Source organism: Sorex fumeus, unplaced genomic scaffold (genome assembly GCF_029834395.1).
Source record: "Sorex fumeus unplaced genomic scaffold, SorFum_2.1 ptg000265l, whole genome shotgun sequence".
NCBI lineage: Eukaryota > Metazoa > Chordata > Mammalia > Eulipotyphla > Soricidae > Sorex > Sorex fumeus.
Window position 1 is genome coordinate 1,772,719 of NW_026606322.1, and position 25,605 is coordinate 1,798,323.

At 39.6% G+C, this 25,605-nt stretch overlaps 1 protein-coding gene across 7 annotated transcripts in view; it reads right to left on the reverse strand.

Moving 5' to 3' along the window:
- The window catches only part of STXBP5L (syntaxin binding protein 5L), a 348,858-nt gene that overhangs the window by 150,908 nt on the left and 172,345 nt on the right, over positions 1 to 25,605 (reverse strand). For all 7 annotated transcript variants that reach the window (XM_056109191.1, XM_056109190.1, XM_056109192.1 and 4 more), the window contains one exon: positions 3,549 to 3,627. In XM_056109191.1, coding sequence (XP_055965166.1) covers positions 3,549 to 3,627 — 79 coding nt within the window. The remainder of the gene's footprint in view (positions 1 to 3,548; positions 3,628 to 25,605) is intronic.

Sequence of the window (25,605 nt, forward strand, 5' to 3'; positions counted from 1 at the left end):
ATACCCAAGGACAGTTGAAACAAGGGCAAAGATGATTGGTCTATGGTTGGAAACCTGCTTCAAGTGCTGTGGGAGAAGGCGGTTGAGATAGAGAAGGGCATACTATCACATGAATAGTTGGAAAAAATCATTCTGAATAAGAACGGTGAGCTGAAAGGAGGTAAAGAAACAAACATGATCACTCTCAGTAATTGTATTGCAGATCATAATGCTAAAAAGAAGAGAGAGAAGAGACAGAGAGAGAGAGAGAGGAAGAAGTAAAGTGCCCATCAGAGACAGACTGGTGAGGGAAACTGGGGACACTGATGGTGCAAACGTATAATGATGGAGGGATAGGTGTTAGAAAATTGTATGACCAAAACCTGATCATGAACATCTTTATAACTGCATATCTCGAAGGAATTTAATTAAAAGAAAAAATTACTGTTCTTTATTTTTATATATAGTAATATTTAGTGTTGCTTCATTATATCAAATATATTTATCTTTTTTAAAATAATGTGGAAGTACTGCTATTTGTACAGCCATTGATTAAGCTGATTAAATTGGGCATGAACTCCACATTACTTTTTTATTTTATTGTATCACCGTGAGATAGTTACAAAGCTTTCATGTTTGAGATTCAGCCATACAATGATGAAACACCCATCCCTCCACCAGTGCACATTTTCCACCACCACTGTCCCAAGTATCCCCCCACCCTTACATACATACATATCACAGTCCTCACCCTTCCTCTATGGCAGACAATTTCCCCAATACTCTCTCTCTAATTTGGAGCACTAATTTTGCTCAAATTTTCCCACCACCATTCAAGCCTACATGCCAGGGGCAGACACTAGATAATATATTTTCTATAGCTCATTTCAAATATCACGAGAGCTCACATGGGCGAGACTGTAAATGGAATTTCTAGCTTGTAAATGGTTGGATTCCAGAGATATCTCTGTATGGCACTAATGCATGGGGATTCAATTGGGAGCCTCTGGGGCAGGCCTTTTGGTGCACTAAGATGGCATCCGGAGGCAAATTGTGGGTATTACAACCAGTCTTCTGGGTGGGTGGTGACCCAGGGAGGGACAGCCCAGGTCCTCTGCCACCATGCATCCTGGAGATTTAGTCCTGAACCTGCAAACCTAGGCCTTGCTTTGAAAGCTCTTGGGTCACGGGGATTCCATCTGGAGTAGGCGGGGAGACTGCACCTGCTCCATCTGGGGTGTCCCAGTGATATTGGCTCAGTATGGGGCCTGGAGACATCTCTGATGCTGTGATGTCATCTGGGACTTGCTGCTGTGTCTCTGAGCCAGGGCTGTTGGTGTGCTAAGATGGTGCCTGGAGGCTAATTGTGGAGATGACAGCCAGTTTTCTGGGCAGGCGAGGACCCAGGGAGAGACAGCCCAGATCCTCTGCCACCATGCGGCCTGGAGATGTAGTCCTGGAATCCGCATACCTGGGCCTTGCTTGTGGAAGTTCTTGGTAACTGGGATTCCATCTGGAGTAGGCGGGGAGACTGCACTTGCTCATCTGGGGTGCCCTGGTGATATTGGCTCGGTATGGGTTTGGAGAGATCGCCGGTGCTATGGTGTCATCTGGGATTTGATGCTGTGTCTGTCTCTGAGCCAGGGTGTTGGTGTGCTAAGATGGTGCCTGGAGGCTAATTGTGGAGATGAGAGCCAGTTTTCTGGGCAGTTGGGGACCCGGGGAGGGACAGCCCAGATCTTCTGTCACCATGCAGCCTGGAGATGTAGTCCGAGATCCCGCATACCTGGGCCTTGCTTGTGGAAGCTCTTGGTCACCTGGATTCCATCTGGAGTAGGCAGGGAGACTCTACCTGCTCCATTTGGGGTGCCCTGGTGATACTGGCTCAGTATGGGGCCCAGAGAGATCTCTGGCACTGTGGTGTCTGGCACAGGACTTGCTGCTGTGTCTCTGGGCCAGGGCTGTTGGTGCATTAAGATTTACATTACAACATTTTCAGCAGATTATATCTTGGTGAGGTCCATCCTGAGATAGTGGAGTCAGGTTTGGGGTATGTTGGCAATTTTGGATTGTGGAAGCAAGTGGCTGCTGGGGACTCTGCTTGGGCAGGAGCAGGCCAACTCGCCCCCTCCAATTTACTCCAGACTGTTCAGACATGTATGGGTCTGAGCCTAACTGCGGCCTTTGATCTCTTTTGAGATTTATTTAGGGATCTCTGAGGCAAGGCCAATACTAGAGCCTTACAGGGTGGTGCTTGAGTTGGTTCATGGAGGTGACTGCCAGTTCTTCCATGTGTATTGAGAAGTGGGGAGGTAGCCCATCCCAACTCTGAGTGAGCTTGTATAGCTGAGCTAGAGGTGGTTTGTGGGTGTGACTCCCACATACCTAACTTTTGGCCATTTAATTTCTTGGTAAAACTTGTTCCCAAAGACAGGGTGGGATGGGGGGATGGGGGGAATGGGGGGGATGGGGGTGGGAGGGATACTGGGATCTGTGGTGGTGGGAAATGGGCACTGGTGGAGGGATAGGTATTTGATCATTGTAAATTGAAACCCAAGCACAAAATTTGTAAATCTACAACTGTACCTCATGGTGTCTCACTAATAAAAATTAAAAAAAAAAAAGAAATTCAATCAAACATTAAAACACAAAAAAGCAAACAAAAAAAGAAGACTTGTTCCCAAGTTGTTGGGGTCTGGCCAAAGGCACAACAGCAATTTTGGGGTATCAAGAATCCTGAAGGCAACATCAGGCTGCTGATGCACTCGCCACGCAGTTACAGGTTGACCTGTTGGCAGCATCATACCCCCAGTATCTACTTATCTAACTATATTGCTTCTAACTTTGGAATGTTAGATTCTGTGGGGATAAGGATGTGACTCAGTGGCATAATGTATGCCTTGCATGTTTAAGACCTTGGGATCAAGCCCTAGCACAATAAAAATACATAAGAGCCAGAATTAAAATTCTGAACTACAAAACTTTGTGATGTACTTAATATTTTTCAGGTGTAATTATTTACATGATTTTGCCTAATTATGTTGAATGAATGCTACTTGTAAATATGTATAGTAACACAGACCTATGTATAAAACCTATGTATACATACAATTTGAATATTTATCTGTCACTGTCCTCTTTTGTTCATTGATTTGCTCGAGCAGGCCCAGTAACATTGTGAGACTTGTTGTTACTGTGTTTGGCATATCGAATACGTCGCAGGTAGCTTGCCAGGCTTTGCTATGCGGGCGAGATACACTCGGTAGCTTGCTGGGCTCTCCCAGAGGGGCAGAGGAATCGAACTCAGGTCGGCCAGCTCAGCCACGTGCAAGGCAAATACCCTACTCGTTGTGCTATTGCTCCAGCCTGATTAGAAAATTTAAAATAACTATTTAAAATACAAAATGATGCAAGTGTTTATTCCATGACAATAAATCTGTTATTCATATAGAAGATTCAGCTAATACTCATAATCTATGAAACTATGCACAGTAAAATACACAGACTAAAATTTACTTGCTTTCTCGTCTCTGCTGTTTTCCCATATCTTTCAAAGCAAAAATTCTTACCTATTTTTACAGGTCTTGTACTCTACTTTGAGAATTGGTTTACATGATTCAGATTTTCTTCCTTCTCTTGGACTTTTTCCTAAGGAAAAAAAAGAATATTTCATTAAATCTGATTTAAATTTTACTCATGAGAAAATGTTGAGTAAATGATACAAAAAGAATACAAGAACAAAGATATATTTGTTATTATAAGATTAGCATGACAATCAAAAAAATTTTTTGTTGAATTTCTGGATGATTTTCTGAGTTATAACAGTTTTCATCTATAGAAACAATAAAATTAGGTTTTTAAAATTTTTTTCCACATAAATTTTCTCACATAATATTATTTCATTTAATTAAGTTTAAAAATACAATAATTTTAGAGCTAAAGGCACATATATGCATAATAAAATATGTGAATATCCATAACTTTGTTAAAAATTTTATCTATACAACATGTTTAATATAAAAGAATTTTTTACTTAAAGCCATTTAATGTTAATAGACTATAGAAACCATTGTAGTTTCATCATTTTTAACATCCATTAAACAATAAACACATATGGTACATTTAATGACTTAAAAATAATTTTAATGCTATATTCTATTTGCATAAAAAAATAATAGTTTTATAGGGAAAGACATGTTGATTATACCTCACAAAATTTTGAATAATGCTCAAAATGATAGGAAATGAAATCAATCTGTTTCTGGATAGAACGTGCTATCTTTTGATTTTTTTTCTGGTTACAATTGTGTCTGACAAAGTTGATACTTTGATGGCATATTTCTTTTTAATTTTAATATTATCTTTACTTGTATTTCCACATTTGTTTACTGACACAAATTCCCATTATATAAAGTGAAGTTTACATGAATACCTTTCAGAATAGAAAAATAGCCAAATCTAAATTGAAAACTCAGACAGCATTATTCAACTTTATTTAAAGTACAGCGTAACAAACAATATAAAATTATTTTATACTTTCTAAGATGTCAGACTTTTGGGGTAGTGGGTAACTGGTGACATTGGTGGAGAGAGTCATGATGGTGGGATTGGTGTTGAAACATTAAATGCTGGAAACAAATATATTATGAACAGCTTTGTAACCACAGTGCTTAAATAAAATTAAGGGGAGAGGGAAAGGACAGAATGTCAACCTAGAACATTCTCCATGTTATGCTTCTTAAAGTTTCCTTCTTTTTCTTTTACTTAAACTGAAGAAGCAACCAATCATAAATATTTATATTACAAGAGAATTTTAAAATATCTATCTTAAATGTAAATAATTTTGATGTAGGATAACAATTTTGTATTTTGACTTCCTTAGTAAAGATTTTTGGTTAAGGGTCCCACTGAGTTTTTCTTTTTTTTTAGTTTAGTCACCATGAATTATACAGTTACTGATGTTTGGGTTTCAGCCATGCAATATTCCCACCAAAATAACAATCTTTTCACCAGTGTTTCTTTCCTCCACCAATGTCCCCAGTTTTTCCCTGTCCCCATCAGCCTACCTCTATGACAGGCACTTTTTAGAATAAATTTTTGGCACTGTAGTTTACAGAACTGTTACTGATAGGGTTTTATGCATAATACTTTACCACCTTTTAGCACCTCCTCCTCCTTCCTAAAAACAACTTTCATTTATTTTCTGGAGTGCTACCTGTCCTATCTATCCTCCCTTAATCCTTCCCAGTGGCAACAATTGGTTGGTGAGTACTGATTTTGGTAATGATTGTGAATAAAGAGAAATGAAGAAAGTTATTTAAATAGCAGAGATAAAGTATTGTCAGTTAATTTTTTTTATGTAGAGCTTCTCTAATAATGGCCAAGTCAATGAACCAAGCCAACATATTTGCTATTGTTTATATGTAGAAGATAATTATTGTTCAATCAATGTATACATGTGATACTGTTTTAAGTAGAAATAGTTATTTAATAAATTAATGCTTTTTCAATATACAACTCAAAATTAATTTTTTAGATGATGTCATGGAGTTTATCTTCATAGACAACCAGTTATGAGATAACGTTGACTTATAATAATAACTTATTATTTTTAGAAACAGAGGAAATAGTAGTATGAAAAAATGGTGGAAATGAGAAGATTGTTGACCACCAAATTGTTGATCTTATGTCCACCAGAATTATTTTCTAAAATTAAATGTGAAGTACAGCTATTTCCAAATAACAGAAACACATATTTTCCAGATTTAAAAGTACTACTTGAAGTTTCTGACAAAAGTACACCAAAGAAGTTCTTTATACTGAAAGTTATTTGAACCTACAAAACACCAGCAAAGGTTATACTATAGATATTCTGAAGAGCTCCATAATTGCTTATATAATCTCTAGTTTTCTCTGAACTGATTTTCAAAAATTGTGAAAGAGAGGCTGGAGCTTATAGTACAGTGGGTAGGGTGCTTGCCTTGCACATGGCCAACCTGGGCTCGATCCCCAGCACCCTATATGGTCCCCTGAGTCCTCCAGGGGTGATCCCTGAGTACAGAGCCAGAAGTGATCCCTGAGTAAGAAGCTAAGAGTGAGTAAGCCCTGAGCACAGCCAGGTGTGGACCACAAAAAAATTGCATATGAGGTATAATATGATTTTAATGTAAGATATATCTAACAATGAACACATAAGGAGTATGTACATGGGAACTCAGATGTAAGGAATCAAGGAGATACTCCTAAATTGTAACTTGAATCCACAGGAATAAATGAAGAGAGCTACTAAAGATAAGCAAACGAAGTTAATGTAATAAATTTTATAAATATATACCATTTTGCCTTATTTAAAAAGTGCTTATATAGGGAGCTGGAGTGATAGCACAGCGGGTAGGGTGTTTGCCTTGCACGCGGCCGACCAGGGTTCGATTCCCAGCATCCCATGTGGTCCCCTGAGTACCACCAGAAGTAATTCCTGAGTGCATGAGCCAAGAGTAACCCCTGTGCTTTGCTGGGTGTGACTCAAAAAGAAAAAAAATGCTTATATACAGTAACAATTATAATAATGTTCTATTAGATTGGTGACACATTTATACATAACATGTATTATACTAGTAGGACAAATATGGAAGAAAAATAATCTAGAATAATATTTCTATAATAACCTTTGTATAAATTTGAAATATGCTCTGATAAATTGGTTGTAAATGGTTTTAAGTCCTAGAGTATTCACTAAAAACATAATTCAAAAGTAATTAAAAATTTTAAGAAAATAAATGCTATATTAGAAATTATTTAATTAGTACCAAAAAAACAATGGAGAAGTAAAATGTGTATATATATAGGACATATAAGATAACATAAGATAATCATTTTAGAAGATGGACATCAGAACTTTTACTTGCTGCTCCACCATTCTAGATGAGTCTTGGCTCTGGCTGGCATCACTTGACCTATCTGGAATGGGAGGCAGAGCCCTACCAGCGAAGTTCCAGCAGTTTCCACACCTAAACTGTGCCACACCACAGCTCATTAAATGAGTGACTGTGTTCACCCAACAAACTACACACCGCTCAGTTATTCTTCTCCCTGTCATTTGGTAGCGAAGGTAGAGAAGAAAAAGAGCAACCCTAGCCTTTATTCCTCAGAATTTTCCAGGGGGTCTCAGTGTAAAAGTTCACCTCAGGAGAACTACTCTTGTAAACCAATTGGAAAAATACAAGCCCATGAAGCTCACTGGGTGAAAATAAACAATATCAAAAAAATATCAGATAATGTCTTCAGTGACACCATGATGAGGATGTTCAATGAACTCTAAGAAACAACGGTACTGGTAATCAGCAAAGCTCAAGAAAGTATGAGTTGAAAAAAAACCCTACTACATCAGAAATGACAGAAATGAAGTACATGGCAGATGATACCAAAAAAAACTCAACAGAATATCTGAATAACAGAACAGAAGCAAAGCAAAAAATAGAGGAGCTCTAAAATGAGAAGGAGGAAACTGTTAGGAAACACTTCAAGGCAGAAAATAGTCTGAAATGAAATGAACAGCACAGCAGAGAACTATAGGGTGAGTTAAAGAGGAACAATATAGGAATTATTGGAGTTCCTGAAGAACAAAAAAGCAAATGTAATCTAGTAAAAATAGTTACAGAAATCAATGATAAGAATTTCTCAGAGTTGAGGAAATATAGGCCCAAAATCAAAGAGGCCCAAAGTGTCCCAACAATGGAAAAAAAAACCTCCAAGACACACTGTACACAAAATGACAAAAATAAAAGAGAAAAAGTACTTAAAGAAGCAAGATCAAAAAAAGGATCTTACATACAAAGGAAAGCCCATACTATGCACAGCGGATCTATCAAATGAAACTCTGCAAGTTAGGAGAGTATAAAAACTCAATGAAATGAACACCTCACCAAGGATACTCTATCCAGACAAATCACTCAGACTTGAAGAAACTATAGAGTTTTATAGAAAAGAAAAAGTTTAGGGAATTCATACCCTTGAAACCACCGTGAGAGTTGCAAGAAGCATAATAAAGGGTTCATTAGCAAGGATTTATGCACTCGTTAATGGTGTATATGGTTGCCCTCTTCTAGATTAAGAAGGGTATGTTTATTTGTAGCTTGCTAAGGAATTTTATACATTTTAAATAATGAATAAACATCTGATTTAGAGTAGTCAAAAATCACTTAGCAATTAATCACCACAAATTAATTTTTGTTGACTTATTTATTTTTTGATTATTTATTTATTGACTTATTTATTTTTTGATTATTCCATCCATAAGTTTTGTTGGAGCAAGTGATAGGACTTAAGCTTATTATATAACTGTCAAGGGTTTGGGAAGGAAGCTGGGGACATTGAAGGAGAGAGGGACATACTAGTGGTGGGATTGGTTTTGGAACACTGTATGCTTAAAACAACTCTTTTACGAACAGCTTTGTAAATCACGATATAAAAACTAAAAGGAAAAGGAAAAAAGGTAAATATCAGTACAATATGTTGATTGTTTAAAATATGATCTAAAGAGATCATCTGAACTTTAAAAATCTAATATAAGTTGTTTTTAGGAACACAATTTAGATTTATTTGTTGGTTTGGACCACAACCCATGGGGTTTATGGGTTATTCCCAGTCAGTGCCTGGGGTCACTCCTGGTCCTGTGTCAGAAGACTATGTAGTGCTTGAGAATAAACCTTTGCTCATTTATTTATTCAATACTGCCATCCACTTTAAAATGGTAAAACACTTAGAAATTAAAGCTTTTGTTTTAAAAAAACTGCTTGTGAAGTTTTCTTGTTTTATGTGATATATTTTGATATGAATAAAACTGAAATTTTACACTTTATAATTCACTGTGATGTTGCATCTTTGAAATATCCTTCAGTGTGAACAATGTATTGCAGTATTGGACACTGCATTACAGCATTTGCTCACTAGACATCTTTCAGCTTTTTGCCTTTTTTTGAACATACAATACAATCCCTTTTTACACCTTCTGTCACTATATGAAGCTTTCTATTTAATCTATGGTCTCATAATAAAAAAAAGAAAGTTGTTCTTTCCATGTACAAACTTCCTTTAAGTCGATCAATTAGTTTTCTATATGTTAACTGTGCTATTTTCTTTTCTTTTAGTAGTTTTATAAAGAATATATGAATTAGTTACACATGTTTTTATGCCCTGAGAAAAAGCAGATTTTCTTTAAAACAATAACATGTTGACTTGTGTGATCCACACCACCCATTGGTGTATAACTGAGGACTAATTCGGCTGATATCTTTCTCTGTATATACATATATATATGGGCTGGAGTGATAGCACAGCGGTAGGGAGTTTGCCTTGTGCTCAGCTGGCCTGGCTGAGCCGGGTTGGATTCCTCCACCCCTCTCAGAGAACCCGGCAAGCTACCGAGAGTATTTCGCCTGCACTGCAAAGCCTGGCAAGCTCCCCGTGACGTATTCGATATGACAAATACAGTAACAACAAATCTCACGATGGAGAAATTACTGGGCCCGCTCGAGTAAATCGATGAACAATGGAAGAATCGTGACCGTGATATATATATATATATATATATATATATATATATATATCCTTTATATATCATTGTAATTTTGTAACTATGCTAATTTATTGTTAAAGTGATTATTCTCCTATCTTTATAAATTAAGAACTTTATTTGTTTTTCATGAGCAACAGATCTTTTTTTTTCTCAAGGTGTCAACATCCAGTTTATTTTTTTAATATTAATTTTTTTTTAATTGAAACACCGTGAGAGTTGTTACAAAGTTTTTGGTTAAAGTCTCAGTCATACAATGATGAAACATCTGATCCTTCACCAGTGCAGTATCCTCCCCATCCCACACCCTCCCCCTACCTGTGTGGCAGACAATTTCCAATTTACTCTTTCTCTTACTTTGATTACATTCAATATTTTGACACCAAACCCACCATTATTCTTTGGAATTGTACTACAACACTCAGATCTGGCGAAAAGGCAACATTAGACAATTTGTTTTCTATTGCTGATTATGCATTGCATATTGCAGCCATGTGATTTTGTAATTCTGAAGTTTTAATAATTAAATCTGGAGGGATTTCTGCCAAAAGCCGTTAGGTTCTGAGCTCTGTTTTCTGAGTCTTTGGGATCATGGCCGATAAGCAGCTTGATCAGCAGCCAGAGGGCTCATTCATGGGTCTTCCTGGTACAGGGGGGGAGGAGGTGCGGGGGTGGGGGTGGGGGAAGGACCAGCTCTGCCCCCATCCCATGAGGCTCTGCATTCCTTATCACTGCGGGCCCCTCCCTGGCTGTCCCTAGGCCTCTGGAAGATGGCAGTGACTGAGCCGCCAGGGGAAACAGGCCAAGGCACAAAACCCATTTTCACCTGGGGTGGTCTGGTGCCGGAAACTTAATGCCTAGTCTGGACGCATTTCTGCCAAAAGCTGCTGGGTTCTGAGCTTTGTTTCGGAGTCTCTGGGATCTTAGCCAATAAGCAGCTTGATCAGCAGCCAGAGGGCTCATTTGAGTGCAGGAATTTGGGGTCTTGTAGCGACAGGCCATGAGCAACAGATCTTTTACTGAAAACTTTGGGTTCTTTAGTACAGTTGGAATATCTTTTATGTTTATTTTTATAGTACTAGTAAAATGGCATTTCAACTTTTTTAATCCCTCAGCTAAGGCGATGCTAGTATAATACTTGTCAATATACATCTGATGTCCTTCTGTGGTTAAAATTCATAGTGATTGCTAATATAAATGTAGTGTAATTCTCATGCTCACCAGCAAATCTGATCTTACAAGATTATCTGAAGTGAATATTTCCATATTTTGAAAGAATGTTATAAATACATTGTTAAAATTTTGTATTTACGTACTCCAATAATTTACTTACCGAGATATAGTACAGGGATTATTTCTGAGCAAGGAACCAGAAATAAGTATCATTGGATATGGTAAAAAATACAACAGTGAATTAAAAATACTCTAGATGGACTCAGTGGGAAAATGACAGAATCCAAAGATAAAATTAGTGGCACGAGATATGTCAGGGGAAAAAAACTAACAAAAAACAGTAGAATAAGAAAAATATAATTTTTAAAAGAAGAAACATGACATTTATAGGACACCACCAAGAGGAACAATATTTACATAATAGGAGTACAAGATCGTCGATGGATGTCAGAACTCCGGATTCTTTCTCTCATTTGAGTGAAACGTGATATTCCAAGCATAACTCTTTCTATTCTTCTTTGGGAGACCTGAATGGCTTTCTCATCTTGTTTGCATAGGGCCCAGGTCTCTGAGGCATATGTTAATGCAGGAAGAACAGTGGAATCAAAGAGATGTGCCCGGAGCCGGAGGTTCTTTGTCCTCTTAGCTATTTCTTCGACGTTCTTGAAGGTGTTCCAAGCCGCTCTCTTCCTCCTGCGCAGCTCGGGTGCCAGGTCATTTGTCATGTTGACCTCTCGACCTAGGTACACATAGCTGTTGCATTCGGAGATGGTCGTTCCGTTGAGAGTGAATGGGGCATCAGGAACGAGGCTGTTTCTCATAAACAATGTCTTCGTAAGATTCAGCTGTAGTCCTACCTTTCCACACTCACGGTCAAAGTCGGCCAGCATTTGTGCCGCTTGGCTGATGTTTGGTGTTATTAAAACAATGTCATCAGCAAAGCGGAGGTGGTGTAGTTGCCGACCATCTATCTTCACTCCCATTCCTTCCCATTCCAGTCGTTGCATGATGTTCTCGAGGGTGGCACTGAAGAGTTTCAGTGAAATTGTATCACCTTGCCGCACCCCTCTCTTGATATCAACGATCACTTCTTTGTAGAATGGTGAGATCCTGGTAGTGAATCCGCAATACAGCTCACGGAAGGATCCTGATGTATTGGGCTTGAATGCCCTGATTGGCTAGGGCTTCAATGACCGCTTCCGTCTCAACAGAATCAAAGGCCTTCTTTAAATCAATGAACAATAGACAGAGCGGCATCTTGAACTCACAAGAAACCTCAATGAGCTTGGTTATCGTGTGGATGTGGTCGATGGTGCTGAATCCTTTGCGGAACCCGGCTTGCTCGCATGGTTGTCCTTCATCTAGTGTTCTGCCAATCCTACTTAGGATGACTCGAGTGAACAACTTGTAGATGACAGAAAATAGGCAGATCGGGCGATAGTTGCCAATGTCATGGATGTCTCCCTTCTTGAACAGTAGTACGGTCCTGCTGGTTTTCCATTGGGACGGAACCTTGCATTCAGACAGGTAGCGAGTGAAGAGCCTACCAGATGGTCAGACTTCTTCGTCAAGATCATGAACGATCGGTTTGAGGCCCTTCATGTTCCCAGAGCGAACAGATGCCATTGGGCTACACTAGCACGAGACAGGGACAAATGGAGACATTACTGGCGCCCGCTTGAGCAATCGACGACTAACGGGAAGTTAAGTGATTAAGTGAAGGAGTACAAGAAGGAGAATAAAGCAAAGGGGAAAAACTCTTACTTGAAGAAATAATAGCTGAAAAGTAACCCAATGTGAAAAAGGATAGAGATTTCCAGACCCAGAAAGCACAGAGTCCAAACTACATAAAATCAAACATGAAGCCAGGGAATACTATATTTAAAACACAAAAGACAAAGATATAGAATCCCTAAATCATCAAGAGAAAAGCAAATTTTCACATATAAGAGAACCCCTACAAGACTCAACAGATTTGTCAACTGAAACTCTACAGTAAGGGGGAAAAGGTAAAACAAATCCAACTTTTGGGTAGAATGACAAATACAAAATGAAGAATCATAAATAAAAAGAGAGAAGTTATTGGAATCAGAAAATATTGAATCAGAAATGAAAGTGGAGAAGTTATAACAGATGTTACAGAAAGGTAAAGAATAAGAGACCACTGTGAACAACTTTATGCACTAATTTGGATAACAAAGAAGAAATGAGTGAATGTTCAGAATCTTGAAACATCATATGATTAAGTCAGGAGAAAAAGAGAAAACTTGCCCGGCAAGCTACCGAGAGTATTCGATATGCCAAACACAGTAACAACAAAGTCTCCAGTGGAGACGTTACTGGGCCTGCTCGAGCTCGAGCAAATCAACAGGCCAATTAAAAGTAATTAAATTGAAAAAGTAATCAAAAGTCTCTGCAAACAAAAACCCATATTTTGTTTTTTAAAGTAGTCATATAAAACATATGATCTAGTGATTGAACACAGAATCACTCCGTAAGTCAATACTGAAACCTGCCCGTGAAGTTCAAAGGGTTGTGGAGTGAGAGGATGGGCAAGACGTGTCATGGGGCTGCTAGCCATTCTGGCTTGGTTCTGGCCAGTTGCATTCCTGAAAACTAAAGAAAGGCCAAGAAGGTGGGTGTCAGGGGCTCTGGGTTGAACTCAGGAGTGCCATTCTGCTCCTCAGGTCAGTATTGAACTGAGCTCAACAGTTGCACATTTCTTCACTTTTCCATAACTCACCATAAACATACAAAGACATCCTAACTGTAGGTTACTAACCACACAACAACACACAAGTGACAACTTCAAACTGCAAAGGTCACAATGGTAAAGTAATGCAGACATCCACCAGGCTTAGTGAGTGAAGATGCTAACCTGGATGATCCAACAAATAATGAGTTAAGAAGTAATAATTATCACGAATCAGTAATAATGAGATAAGGAATATAAAACAGAATTGTTGAGGATGCACAAAGAGCTCAGAGAAAAAATGTAAAATACAATCAATAAACACATGAGGATATGAGAGCAGAAATGAGGAAAATACAAACAAAAATACAAACAGAAATGTGAGATCTGAAAAACCTGGTCGGTGAAATGAAAAACTCGCTGAAAGGCCTCAGCAACACAGTAATAGCCGCTGAGGACATAATCAGAGATCTCCAAGATAAGGTGCAGAAAAATCTCCAGACAACAGCAGAAGATAGAAAAGAGTCTCAAAATGAACCAACAAATGACAAGAACTTTAATATGAATTCAAAAGCAACAAAATAAGAATCACTAGGGTCCCAGAGAGGCAGGAACAAAACTCTGATGAAGAAGCAACTGTCAAGGCCATCATTGCTGAGAGGTTCCCAGAGCTGAAGGGTGCAAGCACCCAAGATCCAGGAGGCCCAAAATGTACCAGCAAAAAAGAAATCCAAATAAAAATACTCCAAGACACAACATCCTAATCAGAATGACATAAACCATAGACAGAAAATTATTTACAAAAGAACATTCTATTTTTTTTTTTTTGCTTTTTGGGTCACACCTGGTGATGCACAGGGGTTACTCCTGGCTCATGCACTCAGGAATTACTCCCAGCGGTGCTCAGGGACCATATGGGATGCTGTAAATCGAACCTGGGTGGGCTGCGTGCAAGGTAAACGCCCTACCCACTGTGCTATCACTCCAGCCCACAAAGGAAATTCTTAGGATTTACAGCAGACTTATAAGATGAAACCATCTGAACTGAAAGGCAGTGGTAGAAAAACTCAATGAAATTAACGCCTCAAGAATATTTTACCCATTCAGACTCATTCAGACTCACTGTGTATTGAAGGAACAATATACAGCTTCGCAGATAAGCAACTTAGGAACTCCTTGGACTCAAAACCATCTTTATAAGAACTAAATGGGTTATTTTAAGATAAAACAAGTCCCACAAACACAACAAACTTGCAAACAATCCCCTCCAAAAATCCACGGTGGCCACACTAATATCAGATGACATAGACTTCAGGCTGAAGAAGGTTATAAGAGACAGTAAAGGTCATTTATCATGGTCAAGTAATATTTACATCAGGAATAACTCACACTTCTGACGGTATATGTACCAAATGAGGGACCAGAAAAATACTAAAAAAAAAAACAAAAAAAAACAAACTAACAGACTTGAATAAAGGCATTGATGGCATTGATGGTAACAAGCAAAAGTTGGAGATTGCAACATCTCAGCAATGATGGCCTTGACAGTTGCTTCTTGACAGGTAAACTAGACGAAAGCTCATCAAGAAAATACTTTATTTAAGGGAAGAAATGGAGAAGAAGGTGTGTGTGTGTATGTGTGTGTGTGTCTTTTCGTCCCTCCAAAAGCTGAATACACATTCTTCTCCAGTGCACATGGGACATTCTCCAAGACAGACCACATACTGGGTGGCAAAACATACCTCCACAAAATTAAGAGGATAAAAATTGTATGAAATATCTTTTCAGACAACAATGTTCTGAAAATAGAAGTTAATTCAAACCCAGAAGCGGAAAATCAAATAAAAAACTGGAAATGAAACAACTCATTACTGAACAACCAGTGGGTTAGAGAGGAAATAAAAGAGGAACTTGAAAGATTCCTGGAAACAAATGAGAATGAGGCCAGGACCTACCAAACTTTTGGGACAAAGCAAAAGCAGTGTTAAAAGGAAAGTTTATAGTTCAGCAAGCATTCATCAAGAAGGAAGGAAGGGCCCACATAAATAATTTACTTCACAGTTTAGGATTTTGGAAAATGACTAACAAAAGGAGCCCAAACCAAGCAGGAGGAAGGAAATAGTAAAACTTAGAGCAGAAATTAATGAGCTGGAATCTCCCAAAAACAATCCCAAAGATCACTGAAACCAAGAGCTGGTTCTTTGAAAAAATAAACAAGATCTATAAATCACAAGCAAGACTTACAAAGAAAGAGAAAGGGTGTCTGTGTGAGAAAGAGAGATAATCCTAATAAAATTTCTCAACAAAATTGGAGTTGAAGGAACTTTCCTTAGTATAGTCAAAGCCATCTACAACAAGGCCACAGAAAGCATTTTTCTCAATGGGGGAAAAACTAAAAGCTTTCCCTCTAAGATGAGGGACAAGACAAGGTTGCCTACTCTCACCACCTCTATTCAATATAGTACTGGAAATACTGCCGTAGCAGTTAGGCAAGAAAAAGGTATCCAGGGCATCCAAATAGGAAAAGAAGAATTCAAACTATCACTTTTTGTAGATGACATGATACTATACTTAGAAAATCTTAAAGACTATGCAAAAATATTGTCTAATACTGATGATAGTTGTAAAGTGGCATGCTATAAAATCAATACCCACGCCTCCCCCAGATGGAACCCTGGTGACCAGAAGCCTCTACAAGCATAGCTCGAGTATGTGGGAACTAGGACTTTTCCTCCAAACTGCCGGGACCATCCTGGCTCCCAGGTAACCTCTGATCCCGGAAGTCATGCCCACGGCCCACCCCCCCCCCCCCCCCAGCACCATCTTTACAGCACACAGCTGCAGAGAAGAAGGGCCACGTGGAGGGCCGGCTCCACAGTCTCGGAGAAGACACCAGGTTCCAAAAAGAGCCGAGATCACCAGGAAGTCCCAGATGGGGTAGGTGCCGCATCCCGCCTCCCCCAGATGGAACCCTGGTGACCAGAAGCCTCTACAAGCATAGCTCGAGTATGCGGGAACTAGGACTTTTCCTCCAAACCTCTCTATATATACAAAGTGATCAATGGGAAGTAAATCACCCAACGTTTCTCCCTGAAAATCAGAGTTAAGCTTGGAGCAGAAAAGTGAACGGACTATGCGTTAATCCAGGCCATCATGTCTGCCCGGAGGGGAAAGGGTGTTGCCCCATTCACCCTCTCCTCTCTGGAAAGAAAGATGGCGGCCGCATGGGAGCCTTGTGGACAGCAGGTATGAGCCGGGGGTGTGGGGGCAACTAAAACCTTATGGGAAGGGAGGCGTTCCGGTCCGTCCTTCACGCCCTACCGAGGTCACCAGTGGATTAAAGACTGTGTCCATAAATTACATGGAAGAAAATATGACATAAGAAAAATACTCCACAGTATTTGCTTCAGTGGTCACTTCATCAATTCAACTTCATTAGTAAGGAAAATAAAACCTAAAATAAAGAAACAGGAGTACCTAAAACCCAAAAGTTTCTGTTTGAAAAATAACCTATCACTAAAACAAAAATACTGAGTAAAAGATATTGGCACATCAGCCATCTAACAAAAGCAAATAACAAATGTATATAAAGCACTAACAAACCTCAACAACAAAAACTCCATCAAAAAAGGAGAGTTGAACTGAACTCTCTGAGTTCAACTCTCTGAGTTGAATATTTTCCAAAGAAGATACACAGATGAACAAGAGTAAAACTCTCATAATCATTTGAAAATAAAAATCAAAGTGACCATGAGATATCACTAAGAATGGTTTTTTTTTTTTTAAAAAAAGCAGAAACAAGTGATAGTATGGGTGCAGAGAAACAGATACGAACACTTAGATTTTGAAAAAATAATTGAGGGGAGGAGGGATTAAAGGTAAGGGTACTATGGACTGTGGAGGAAGAATAGTTGCACTTTGGTGAGGTTATGCTATGCTAACACTGCAACCCTAAAACTCACAAGCATTTATACTCCTGTAAACTAATGCTGCCCAAATATATTTTTAAAAGATAAAAATTTATGTCGGCCTCTCCTTTCTCATCCTTCTCAGCCATGTCGGTGAAGCCTTCAGGGTCAGGTGAATGGGACCAGTTGTAGTTACTGGTTTTGGCATATCGAATACACAGCGGATAGCTTGCCAGGCTCTTCCGTGCGGGCGGAATACTCTCGGTAGCTTGCCAGTCTTTCCGAGAGGTATAGAGGCTTTTGGGGTGACCTCTAATCCCCCTTGTAGGTGTTACCATATTTGAACCCTATGAAATATGGTACGACAATTCCAGAAGATGGGTATTTAGTGTTTTATGATGTGTCGCGCGGCTGCAAGCGGCCGCGCGGGTCCAGAAAGCGTCCTGGAGTGTGGCGACGGCTGGGTAGTGGAAGTAGTGTCGAGAGTGGAAATCTGCCAGTGGGGTATTTATCTGGGTAGGGTGGGTCTCCTGTGCACAATTCGATCCCTGGGTGGTTGATGGAAGCAGACAGGGCAGGGTAGGGTGGGGCTCCTGATTAGAATCCCTTTGTCACCTGTGGTGGTGGGAGCAAGCAGAGAAGCTCTGTCCCTGGGTCCGCCGAGCCTGGAGTCCAAGGTCTCAGAGAGTTCCACTTATCTTGTTCTGTGGGTCTTCAGTTGTGCGTGGGTCTCGGCCGGAGCTGCCGCGCGGCAGCTCCGGAAAGCTTCCTGGAGTGTGGCGACGGCTGGGTAGTGGAAGTAGTGTCGAGAGTGGAAATCTGCCAAGAAAGGAGAGGCCGACAAAATCTCAAGGCCGACCTAGGCTGCCACAACGAAGGAAGACAAAAATGATCGTCTGTACTTTCAATGCACGTACGCTAGCATCAGATGCATCCATCGAGGACCTGATGGTACAAGCGCAAATGATCAAGTACGACATCATTGGTCTGACCGAGACAAGAAGGCACGAATCTCACCATGCCGTTTTCGACACTGGAGAAGAATTGTTCCTCAGAACATGCGATAAAAGAGGTGTTGGAGGCGCCGGTGTCCTTGTCAACACAAACTTGGCCAAGAGCATTAATTCATTCGAATGCCTAACAACCCCAATCGGACGTTTACATTTGAATAGATGTGGCTCACTGCCTGCAGTTTCTATCTTCGTTGTCTACGCACCAACATCTCATTATGATGAAAGAGAAATTGAGAAGTTCTACATGGAGCTAGGGAAGTTCTATAAAGAAGACCACACCTTCTACAAGATCATTGTGGGTGATTTTAATGCCAAGATAGGACCGAGAAGATCAGCTGAAGAACTTCACATCGGGACCCATGGCCTAGAATGGAACGAACAGGGTGAGAGACTGTCTGAGTTCATCATGTCGACCAAGACCATTCATGGTAACTCACAGTTCCAGAAGGCAGAATCTAAACGATGGACATGGGAGTCTCCCGGTGGACGATTCCACAATGAAATAGACCACATCATATTCAATCGACGGTTTTGCCTGACTGATGTCGCTGTTGTCCCAAAATTTCGAACGGGATCGGACCACCGTCTCCTTCATGCAAAATTCTACTTCACAGAGCGGGGAGAAAGGGCTGCAAAGTTCAAAAAGAGAACTCCCAGAACGACCACCAACTGGGAACTCTTTGGTACTATTGCGGCAACATGGGAAGATGCCATTGTTGACAACATTGACGAGGAATACGATCGACTGGTTCAGCACCTCCATGAATGTGCGAGGAACACCAAGAGAGAGATAGCCACAAAAAGTCGCCTATCTTCGAAAACTCTTGAGCTAATTCGCCAGCGTGGTTTGGCGCATGCCTCAGGCAACCGCAAGTTAACGTCCGAGCTCGCAAAGCAGTGCAGAGATGCGATCAAGGAAGACCTCAAAGAGAGAAGAGCAGAAGTACTGGTAGATGCGGCAGAAGCCGGGAAAAGTATTCGTAACGCCCGCCTGTCCTTCGACAACTATAAGACCAAGATGACTGCCCTCCGACGTCCTGATGGATCCATCACATCCTCCAGAATGGCAATGGAGAAGATTATCCATGACTTCTACTCAAATCTCTTCGATAGCCATGTCCACTTGCCGACATACCAAATTCCACAGGATGGGTATGTCGTTCCTAACGTTCTCCCTTCCGAAATCCGACACGCCATTTCGTTGGTAAAGAAGCAAACAGCACCCGGCCCAGACAAGGTCAGACCTGAACACCTGAAGAACCTGCCGTCAGTACTCATCAATACACTGGCTCGGCTCTTCACTCGCTACCTGTCTGAATGCAAGGTTCCGTCCCAATGGAAAACCAGCAGGACCGTACTACTGTTCAAGAAGGGAGACATCCATGACATTGGCAACTATCGCCCGATCTGCCTAGTGTCTGTCATCTACAAGCTGTTCACTCGAGTCATCCTGAATAGGATTGGCAGAACACTAGATGAAGGACAACCATGCGAGCAAGCAGGGTTCCGCAAAGGATTCAGCACCATCGACCATATCCACACGATAACCAAGCTCATTGAGGTTTCTCGGGAGTTCAAGATGCCGCTCTGCTTAACGTTCATTGATTTAAAGAAGGCCTTTGATTCTGTTGAGACGGAAGCGGTCATTGAAGCCCTAGCCAATCAGGGCATTCAAGCCCAATACATCAGGATCCTCCGTGAGCTGTATTGCGGATTCACTACCAGGATCTCACCATTCTACAAAGAAGTGATCGTTGATGTCAAGAGAGGGGTGCGGCAGGGTGATACCATTTCACCGAAACTCTTCAGTGCCACCCTCGAGAACATCATGCGACGACTGGAATGGGAAGGAATGGGAGTGAAGATAGATGGTCGGCAACTACACCACCTCCGCTTTGCTGATGACATTGTTTTAATAACACCAAACATCAGCCAAGCGGCACAAATGCTGGCCGACTTTGACCGTGAGTGTGGAAAGGTAGGACTACAGCTGAATCTTACGAAGACAATGTTTATGAGAAACAGCCTTGTTCCTGACGCCCCATTCGCTCTCAATGGAACGACCATCTCCGAATGCAACAGCTATGTGTACCTAGGTCGAGAGGTCAACATGACAAATGACCTGGCACCCGAGCTGCGCAGGAGGAAGAGAGCAGCTTGGAACGCCTTCAAGAACGTCGAAGAAATAGCTAAGAGGACGAAGAACCTCCGGCTCCGGGCACATCTCTTTGATTCCACTGTTCTTCCTGCATTAACATATGCCTCAGAGACCTGGGCCCTATGCAAACAAGATGAGAACGCAATTCAGGTCTCCCAAAGAAAAATAGAAAGAGCTATGCTTGGAATATCACGTTTCACTCAAATGAGAGAACGAATCCGGAGTTCTGACATCCGTCGACGATCAAGGATCAGGGACGCTGTCTCATATGCCAAGGTGTCGAAAATCAGATGGGCTGGTCACGTAATGAGATTTAAAGACGACCGTTGGACTAGAGCTGTTACTGATTGGATTCCACGGAATGTCAAGAGACCGCGTGGCCGCCCACCTACCAGATGGTCAGACTTCTTTGTCAAGATCATGAACGATCGGTTTGAGGCCCTCCATGTTCCCGGAGCGAAGAGATGCCATTGGGCTACACTAGCACGCGACAGGGACAAATGGAGACGTTACTGGCGCCCGCTCGAGCAAATCGACGACTAACGGGAAGTTAAGTGATTAAGTGAAAAATTTATGAGTGAGCCATATATCCAAAACAGATTCAACAGAATGGAAAACATGAGATCTATGCAGCAACCACCAAAACTGTGATGTGTCTGTCAAGTTGACTGGGGATGGTGAAAGAGAATTAGGGAACACTAGGATGGAAGCTGACATTGGTGGAGTGAAATGGTGTTGAATAATTATATGCCTAAAGCTCAACTAAACTCATAATAAAAAAGTTTTTTAAAAAATAAAAATACTAAAAGTGGAGAAAATGGCTTTATGTACAGAAAAACCAAATATCAAAACAAAAAGATTTCTCATTGATAAGCCAGTAGGCAATGTGGCAACATGTTTAAAGTGTTCAGAACATTAAAAATCAGTGCATACAGATATATACAGATATTATAAACTCCAAAAGTATCTTTTAATAATTAAATCAAAATAAGAAAATTTCAAATGAAGAAAAAGCAAAGCAAATTCAATTCCACAGACCTGCACTATAAGAAATGTTAAACGTGGGGCTCATGCAATAGCACAGTGGGTAGGGCATTTGCCTTGCACGCAGCTGACCCGGGTTCGATTCCCAGCATCCCATATGATCTCCCAAGCACTTTCAGGAGTAATTCCTGAGTGCAGAGCCAGGAGTAATCCCTGAGCATCGGCTGGGTGTGACCCAAAAAGAAAAAAAAAGAAACATTAAAGGAATTTTTTTTTATCTTTGAGAACAAAATAAAAAGCATTTAAAGTGATAAAATGTAGGATATTGTTGGTTTGCCCTACCTCCCTGGCCTCTGGAAGTTTGTGTTTGTTGATTTCCCCCAACCTGGTTACCTGTAACAAATTATCTTTGTCTCCTGTCAGACTCTGACATTTGTAAATATTGTCTTTCTCTTCTCCTTAATGTCCTTTGCATGGTTAGCTATTTCAGTAAAGTAAAAGTAAAGGCCCTCCCGTTGATCGTCGATTTGCTCGAGCGGGCCCAGTAACGTCTCCATTGGAGACTTTGTTGTTACTGTGCCTGGCATATCGAATACTCTCGGTAGCTTGCCGGGCTCTCCGAGAGGGGCGGAGGAGTCGAACTCTGGTCGGCCATGTTGGCTGCGTACAAGGCAAACGCCCTACCCGCTGTGCTATCGCTCCAGCCTGGCTATTTCAGAGCAATTGCTTTTTGTATGGATGCAGGAAGACGGTTAAAAAAAAAAACAAGTCTGTGGCTTGGGAGTTTGATTGACTCCAGATAATATTACCTCCTGGACATCTGCACTCTGGACTTAAGCCTTAGTTGCCCTTACTTCCTAGATTCCCAAATACAGAGTCCTAATGAGGAACTGAACGAACCCAGGGCAAGTGGTGAGCTAGCTACCCTGGCATGGAAATGGGCCTGGCCAAAGTGCCATAAAGGTTAACTATAAGTTAAGAGCTTGGTCATGGACAAATTCTGTCATGATTCAAAAGTAATAACTAGATTTAGACCCTGCTGGGATTAGGAATGATTAATCTGGCCTGAGCACTGCAGTCTGAGTCTATAGTGAGATGTATCCAGGAGAGTTACCCTGCAAGTTTAAAAGTGTCTATTACTGTGTCCATACAGAATGGTTAAATATTAGGAAGGAGAATTAAAGAATTAATCAAGTTGCAGGTCTAAGGAGAGGAGAAACACACCTTAAGGGCTGTTTTGCTCTAGGGGGCTGCAGGTGGTGGGGAAGACTGAAAAAAAATACATTTTGATTGGTCTTTCCGTGGGGAGGCATGGTTGGGGAGCCATAGAGAGGAAAGAAAAGGAGGAGCTGTGGGGGGAGAGAGAGGGAGGAGGTGGATACAGTGGGAAGAAAGAATTGCGGCATTACAGAAAGAAGAGAGATGGTTACAGAGAGACAGAGGGAGACGGTGACAGAGGGACGAGTAAATGAAGTGAGACAGAGAGTTCGAGGAAGATTGAGGGAGAGACAGAGATGGAGAGAAGAAGAGACACAGAGTTAGAGAGAAGGCTGAGAGCTGAGACTAAGAGTGGCTGGGAAGATTGGAGAGGAGTCACGGAGACAGTTGTAGAGCAAGTTAGAGAGAGGGTTGGATATAGCTGGGAGAGAGAGATTGAAGCAACGGCAACTAATGAGCAACCACCTTGGCCCTCATTCTTCCTTTGTCTGTTCAAGGCAACAGCCGTCCTGGGTGGAAAAGCGGCTTGAAAACACCAAACTCAAGGCAGTGAGAGAGAGACATGAAGAGCCCGTGAACATCTGTTAATGGATAATCCCCACGCGAAAGGAGTTTACACAGCTCCATGCGCATGGGGGAATTTCACAATAAAGCAAATGCTAAAGCATATTTTAATTTTTAACTAAAAAGCAGACTAAACAAAAATTATAACAATGGATTTATTTTTAATACATATAACTACAACATAGAGTATATATAATAAATTTATATGACTGCAAGATTTCTAAATTGTATGTGATGTGGTATGACATTTTTCCTAATAAACTAAAAATTTAAGAAAGTATGTTGTAATTCTTAGAATAAATGACTAGAAACATAAAGATAAGATGTGAATGAAATGGATTTCTAATAAAAACATTCAAATAATCTGAAACACAAAAATGGAGAAACAAAAACATGTTAGAACCAAGAGAAAACAAAAGCATAGAACTAAATCTAATTCTAAATCCCATCAGTAATTTTACTTAATATTAATTAATTAAATACTCTATGTGAGTGAAATAAAACTGGATTTTAAAAAATTAGCAAAAACTCAAATACATGCTCTTTATATGAGACACAGTGAATGCCCAATAAGGAAACACAAAAAGGACAGAATAAAGTGCAAAAATAGACAATTCTATAAATAGTGTTATAAAATTTTAATGCCAAATTTTAATTTTATGAAATCAACTACACTAGAAAAGTTTCAGTAAGGTAGGGTATGTGATTAATACTATCACCCCTGTGCTCCAGTTACATTTTAAATTATAGAAGAATAAATAAAGAGAAATACAAGGGAGAAGCCATGATAGAGATCTTCAATTAACTGCTCTCAGAGTTGAGAAAAAAACCAAAATGAATTCTCTTTTATTAATTTAAATTTTTTAATTAAAAATCTAAATAATTCATGTCAAAGGGGCATTGTAATAGGAACTAGAAAATACATGTTATTATTTTTGAATTATAATAATTTTTGGATTATAATTGTTTATACTGGAAAATAAAAATTACATGTTATTAATGAAATTACATTTCAAAATTTACAGGAAAAGACTAGCCATATTAGAAAAAAATATTTTTGAAAAAATATAATTGAAACAGAAGGGAACAAAATGAACCCAAAAGAATAAAGATAGTTCAAACAATGATTCATTCTACTGTCAAACTCACTAGAAAATGTTCAGTATCTCAGGTAAATTGATAGGAATTTAATCTAATTTATGTGATATTAGAGACAAAGGTATTTAAGCTTTCAACAATCTATAAACATAGTTTATCTCCTTTAAATAGGAAAACAGATGATAATTATATGTGTATTGCTGTAAATCATAAAACTAGTACAGTTAATATGGATATAGTTATATATGTGAGTAGCAATATATCCAATTAATCCAAAAGGAAATTATGTAAGAGTAAACTGGTGGAATAATAGAAGTAAATAGAAAATTTCTGACTAAATCATTTCAAAGCATTTGCAACAAAAGGGTATGGTTTTGTAGGGTGAGGAATGAAGGGGAACCTACCAGAGAATAAAAACTGAATAGGATGTATAGAAAATATCAATACAAGGATTCCACAATGACAGTATTTTAGTAAGACACCTAAATGTACCTTCATAAAGAAGATAGGTTAAATGTTATAATAATTTAATACAAAAAAGACAGAGTAACTCAAGATAGAATAATTCCATTTTGCAATTTATGTCACCTATTATAAAACACATACCATTGTTTTCTAAATGTGGCACTGTAAAACTATTTAGAAAATAGATGGAATGTATTAGGTTTTGATTCCTTATACTTATAAGCAAACAATGGTGTGATATAAATATTCAACTCAGATCATCACCAATATTCTCAGAAATAATAAGATCATTTAAATATATTCATACATTTGAAATTACTTCCTAACTAGTAATGTAGGTAGATCTATTATAAATCCTTTATAAGATTAACATAGCCTATAATTTAAAAAATCAGTATTCATAATTTAAAGGCATTAAATAGCAAAAAGGAAGTGGTAGAATCTAAAATTAATACGTTTATATTTATATGTAAAGTAAAACAGGGATTAGGACTGATGTATAACTTTCTTAATTTTGTTTTGCTTGTTTTGGGACAAATCCCGTGATACTCAGGATTTACTACTGGCTCTGCCTTCAGGAATTAATTCTGGTGGTGCTCAGGGACCGTATGGAATGCTAGGGATTGAACCTGCGTTGGCCACATTCAAAGCAAGCAGCCTACCCACTGTATATTGTACCATTCTTGCTTTAGCTTTTTAACCCCTAAAACTGCTAAGCTTCCTGTATTGCTCTTGTGTTTTAAATAAATGAATTTATTTGGTCTTTACCCAAATATATCTTA